Source organism: Gasterosteus aculeatus, chromosome 11 (genome assembly GCF_964276395.1).
Source record: "Gasterosteus aculeatus chromosome 11, fGasAcu3.hap1.1, whole genome shotgun sequence".
Classification (NCBI taxonomy): Eukaryota; Metazoa; Chordata; class Actinopteri; order Perciformes; family Gasterosteidae; genus Gasterosteus; species Gasterosteus aculeatus.
The window spans coordinates 17581672-17587156 of NC_135699.1; the positions used below are offsets into that span (position 1 = coordinate 17581672).

General features: G+C 46.9%; 1 protein-coding gene across 1 annotated transcript; it reads left to right on the top strand.

Moving 5' to 3' along the window:
- pctp (phosphatidylcholine transfer protein) lies at positions 1-4906 on the top strand. The gene is made up of 6 exons (XM_040191848.2): positions 1-170; positions 982-1096; positions 1717-1796; positions 1875-2046; positions 2170-2237; positions 3923-4906. Exons 1-6 carry the CDS (start codon positions 42-44, stop codon positions 3995-3997), a joined length of 639 nt encoding a protein of 212 aa, XP_040047782.2. The 5' UTR covers positions 1-41; the 3' UTR covers positions 3998-4906.
- Positions 4907-5485: the final 579 nt, after the last annotated feature.

The following is a 5485-nucleotide window of genomic DNA, read 5'->3' on the forward strand; positions in this document are numbered from 1 at the left end:
GGAAGCGCGGTTGTCTTGTGACAGCAGGGACATCAGCCGTCATGTCGTCGCGGTTTACAGATGTGGAGTTCCAGAGCGCGTGGAGGGAGCTGGATGAGCCGCAGCTGGAGGGGGGGTGGGAGCTCTTCGTGGAGGCGATGGGGGTCACCATCTATCGGCTGCTCGACAAGGTACAAAAACACAGCAAAAAGAGCCGCTTTTACTGCGCGGAGGCTCCGTGCCGGGGGGGGGGGGGGTCTGTACGGGCCGTAGCGTCGGTAGAAGAACCGATTTGCTGTGTTTTCTTTCACAAACGTATTATGAGATTGTCATCCTTTATCTGTAAGTTGTGCATTGGCGACAATAACACACACACATTCAAAGCCGTCAACCCGCGGGAGACACCCGGAAAAGGAGGGCGGGAGCTGCCGGACCGGCTTTACCGGTAACCACCAAACTCCGCTTACAAATCTATCAATTGAATGTTCCGGCTTCTTTTCGGTGCGTCGCTAAACACGGTAAAACCGGAAGCAATACATCTATTAACTCACACAGACCAATTCTTCATCTCGGCACACACGAGATGCAAAACTAATGATGTCACAGTGACGTGAAATAGTAAAACTACGTGCAGGGAATGATCGCAAGTCCATCAGTGCCTTTGAGTTGTATTCTAGTTAATGGAAAAAAAAAAGTAACCGTGCTCCATCCCCCACCCCCCCACCCCGCCCGAAAAAAGTTCCATTTATGATTTTAACAAAAACCTGCAAAATATTTGATTTATTGTCCTATAAACTTGATGAAGTGTCATTATACTGTAAGAATTCCCTTGTAATAGTGCACTGCTCTGGTGTCAGCAGGGTAATATTGTATGTGTATATAATGGTTATTGAGGTTTAACACGCTGTCCACTGCCAAAGGGAAATCAACCCTGTGTATGGAGTCTGGTATGACTTACATACATACTGTTTTGGTACAGAACTTTAATGTGCTGTTTTTTAGGGATCTCAACTTTATGAGTACAAAGTCTTCGGCGTGCTCGCCACCACCGCAGAGCTGTGTGCAGATGTCTACATGGACTTGGCCTATCGGAAACATTGGGATAAATATGTGAAAGGTAAAAAAAAAAGACAGGTGGTTCATTCGCCATGCACGTGTTACGGGTGCCAGCAACGGGACCACAGCAACAAAGTGGAGTAATCTGTAGGACAGATGAAGTTCAGCAGCGAAAAACGACACGAGGCGTTCATTTACACTGGCACGTTGTTTGTGCTGAGCGAGCGGGAGTCACGCCCTAAAACAACCTGTGCGCAACTGCTCCCGTGTCAATAGTTCCTCCTGAGGCATTGCAACTGTTTCCGGTCCCTCCTTAGGTCCATGCGTCCACATTTTGTAATAATTACATTGTTCTACATATTAAACATTTCCATCAACGTGGTTACATTTCTGGGTGTGCACACATACATTTACTTTGCATTAACATGTCTAATTCTTCATCCTCCTCTGCAGTAATGCAGGTAACTTTGTTGTTGTTGTTGAGCCACATTGTTTATAGTTGTTTGTGTTTTTATTAATCTTCCCCTCCAGAGTGGGACTTGCCTTGCTGTTTATTATTACTTTGCATTGCAATATTTCGTTCCCTTTCCTATGAGATGGAAACCACCACCAAAGCCTGTTTATGCGCATGTGAACGCATCCAGATGTTTATGAAGCTGCCTCTTCTCTCGTTCTACCCAGAGCTCTATGAGAAGGACTTCAGCGGACAGACTGCGATCTACTGGGAGGTCAAATACCCATTTCCTCTGTCCAACCGAGACGTATCCTTCTTGTGCACGCGCAAACACGCACGCGCTTACCGCGCCTCAGAGTGTCTTCCCTGACGGCCGCAACCTCAGTACGTGTACGTGAGGGAGCGCCGAGACCTGGACGTGGACGGCAGGAAGATCAGCGTGATCATGGCCCGCAGCGCGCCCGAGGTACCGTGCGCGGAGCTGAGCGGCGTGCTGCGCGTGAAAGACTACAAGCAGAGCGTCGCCCTGGAGAGCGACGGGGGCGACGGGACGAAAGGTACCGACGCAGTGTGCCAATTATATTTGTAATCAAAGTGAACAGAAAAGGCTCCAGGAAACAGTTGGCATTTTTTAGGATCATATGATGATTTCTAGCTGAATATGAACCGTTTCCTCACAGTTTTCCTGAACTACTTCGATAACCCCGGCGGCAGCATCCCAACCTGGCTGGTGAACTGGGCCGCCAAGGTGAGCGCGCGTTTCTTTCTGCACTCCTTCTTTCCCGCGGTGAATCCAAACATTACGCAAACCTCCGCTGCTTCAGAGCCGAGGGCTTGTTTAGAAGCTTAAGGGGCGCCGGGGGGAGTTGGGGGCTCGCTGAGCGCTTGCAGATGGTCACATGTGAAGCATTTCCTCACATCGGTGGAGTGTGTGATTTTGAGGAGGTCGGCTTCTAGATCCGTTTTGAATTCCTCAGCGATGGTGTTCATCTGGGTTGTGTACAGGAGAGAGAAAAGAGTTTAGTCCATGTGAATGTTGTGTATTGATACACAAGGCCAGCGACTACAGGCCTGCGCCGCACACCGGTTCAAACGGCACCGTTCATACCGGTGTTACGCCATAACAACTGACGTTGCTCTTGGGCAGAATTTATTCCTGCGCGTCTCCGAGGAGCGCCGAGCGGCCGGAGCTACTTGCCTTCCGTGTGCAACACAACAGCTTGTGACACTATTTGTAACACTATTAATTGTACATTCAGAAAAAATGACCCCACCGAACCGCATGCTGGGTAAAAGCTCACAGCAAGAAGTAACTTGCTACGTGAAAACACGGATAAGAGCGACACAGGAGGAACAACGAGAGACCAGAGATGCACCAACGCAACTTGTGCCCAACAGAGGAGCTGCGTCTGTTTGGGGGGTTTTTGGTTTTGTAGAATCCAACCTAATTTACATCGGAAAATTTGCAAAGTCTGTCGAGTCTGAGGTGGCAACACGAGCAGCCACAAGAAGCTAACTAGCTAACGCGCTAACTCGCCGGGCCAGTTACGTGCAAATTGACCATCTAGCGGCGAACAGCTGTTCGGGTAGCTGGCGGCGGTCCTTTTCGGGGTCAATGAACTAATGTGTTTACTTGAAACAGCGATACCGTCAGAATCTTTCTTAATACTGTGATATGGATTTTGGGCCATATCGCACAGCCCTACTACAGGGGTCCTCCTCAGTTCACGGCTTTTGTGCCTCCTTGATTCCTTTCCTGGCTACCAGGCAGAAATAAATCAGGCGCACTCTTTAAGTGTGGCTTTAAACGTGTTAGTGTCTGACTGCTGGACGGATGTTCAGGCTTAATAAAGGAAGGAAAGGAAAAACCCCACCGAGACAGCAAAACACTCAAATGACATAACGTAGATCAACCGGCAAAATAACTTTGCCTCCACACACACAAACCGTTTCCCCTCCGGCGGCCATCTTTTAAATCCTTCAAAACTGCACGTGTGTGTGGTTGACCCGCTGAGGAGGTGGGCGGGTTCACCCCGGGGCCTTGGAGAGCTTTCACATGTTATTGAAAGCAGATGTGTTGGGGGATAAGGTGATGGGGGGGGGGGGGGGGGGGGGGTCTCACACTTGGGTTTGAATAAATGGCTCTATAGCGCCCCCCAGAGTTCATTTGAACTTTGACCCTCTCGACCCGTATGTCGGATTAAGAGGAAATTCAACGCGTTCATACAGTTCCCTCTGCTCCAGAAAAAAGTCAATCAGACCCCTAAGCTCCGCCTCCCAAACCGCCATTTAGAATTTTGTGAAAATATACATACGAGTCCAACCACGACCTAGTTATCTGTGAATCACCATTGAATGTCATCAACGTTGAACCAATGGCGCTGTTGGGTGGTGTTTTGTGTGACAGAAATGTGTGTGTTTCGTCTCCACCAGACCGGGGTTCCTGGTTTCTTGACAGAGATGCAGAAGGCCTGCAGCAAATACGGCGACTACTGCGAGAAGAAGTGACCCCTCGATGCTGCGTGAGCTCATTCCACCCCTCCGTACAGGGAGGGAGGTACGGGGGGCGTGGAGGATGGCGTAGGCTGCTACTTTGTCCTCGCAGCACGCCGTTGACTCGGGCATGACGTGCATGACTCCCTCACCACCAGGCTGCTGTGGAATCAATTTGGTTTCATTGTACCGTATCAATCAATACAGTGGCGTCACTCTTTGTCTTGAGCCTTTTTAATAAAAATACAAATCAATGAATATATTATATTATTATTACTACGTCAGAACAATGATTTGTTTAAAAAAAACAGCTGGGGATCTATTTTCTAAGTCTTGATTTAAATTGTCTTCTCTGAGTACTACAACAAACTCTAAATATATGTACTCCAAAAGATGTATTTCACCAATTTCCACGGATGGAAAAAGAGAGAGTAAATACAAATGTAGTCCCCGTCTGTTTTAAAGACGATTTTTCAGCAGAAAATCAACAGCGGAAAGAAAACTATTCATCATTGTTCACTTTATTTTTTCTCACTTGCCTCTCAGGGCTTTCTTTTAATTGATTCATGTCATAGACGTTTATGTATGCTACTGTATGTTTTGATCAGTGGAATCTTCCTCACTGTTCATTTCAATTCACAGAATTAATCAATTAGTTTTAATTAAGGGAAAAAGACAAATCTGTACTTGGGGAGGAATGTTGCCTGATGAATTTCTTATGATCAATTTTCATGTGTTCATTGCTTTATGATACTCAATGCTGATTTATTATGGGTGAAAATGGTCAAAGGTGCCGCTTGTCTGAGATGTACTGTATTGATTCAGGCTGTACATTTTTACTCAGGTCATGATAAAAAAAACCTAACTATTACTGTGTAATATTCCTGTGTTATTGAAAATAATAAACTTTCCTTCTACACAGAATATATGTGTGACTTTCATAGTATTGAACTCAACATTTAAACACCAAAGCCACACATTAACACAAACCAATGAACCGATCAAGGGAACAGTAGGAGGGTAACTGTTGTGTTCTGCACGTCAAAATCCCACTTATGTCAAAGCAGCCTGGTGTCTTTGAGGAGCGCGTTCACGATGCCTGTCAATTCCATGCGCATTCTAAGCCCCGCCCTCTATGCGGTTTAATGGGCAAAAAACCTGACCAGGTGGAGGCGCTGCTGCAGGTAAAACCCCAAAGTAGGCGAGGTAATGTTTAGCTACAGTATTTGAATGGAGGGAGTCACGGTCTACGTCCATTTTAAGAGTGATAGAGTGAGTTTTTAGGACCTTAGCTAGCTAGCTAAAACGTTAGCGCGCTAGCTAACATGTGCTAGCTAGTGTAACTCCAGTGTGTATGCCGGTGGCTGTTGGTGGCAGAAGTATTCACATAGTTTAGAGATAAATACTCTTCCTAGTGAAGGCTGAAGGGACAAGCCGACTTTACAAGCAGCTCAGAATGTGTAAAACCACAGGCAGCTAACGCTGTCCCGGCTAGCTTTCCAT

Bases quoted from the DNA above. Each gene is read 5' to 3' on its own strand.
- pctp (XM_040191848.2), top strand. From the start codon at position 42: ATGTCGTCGCGGTTTACAGATGTGGAGTTCCAGAGCGCGTGGAGGGAG. The intron at 2,047-2,169 runs GTACCGACGCAG...GTTTCCTCACAG, and splicing joins CGGGGGCGACGGGACGAAAG to TTTTCCTGAACTACTTCGAT. The intron at 2,238-3,922 runs GTGAGCGCGCGT...CGTCTCCACCAG, and splicing joins TGGTGAACTGGGCCGCCAAG to ACCGGGGTTCCTGGTTTCTT.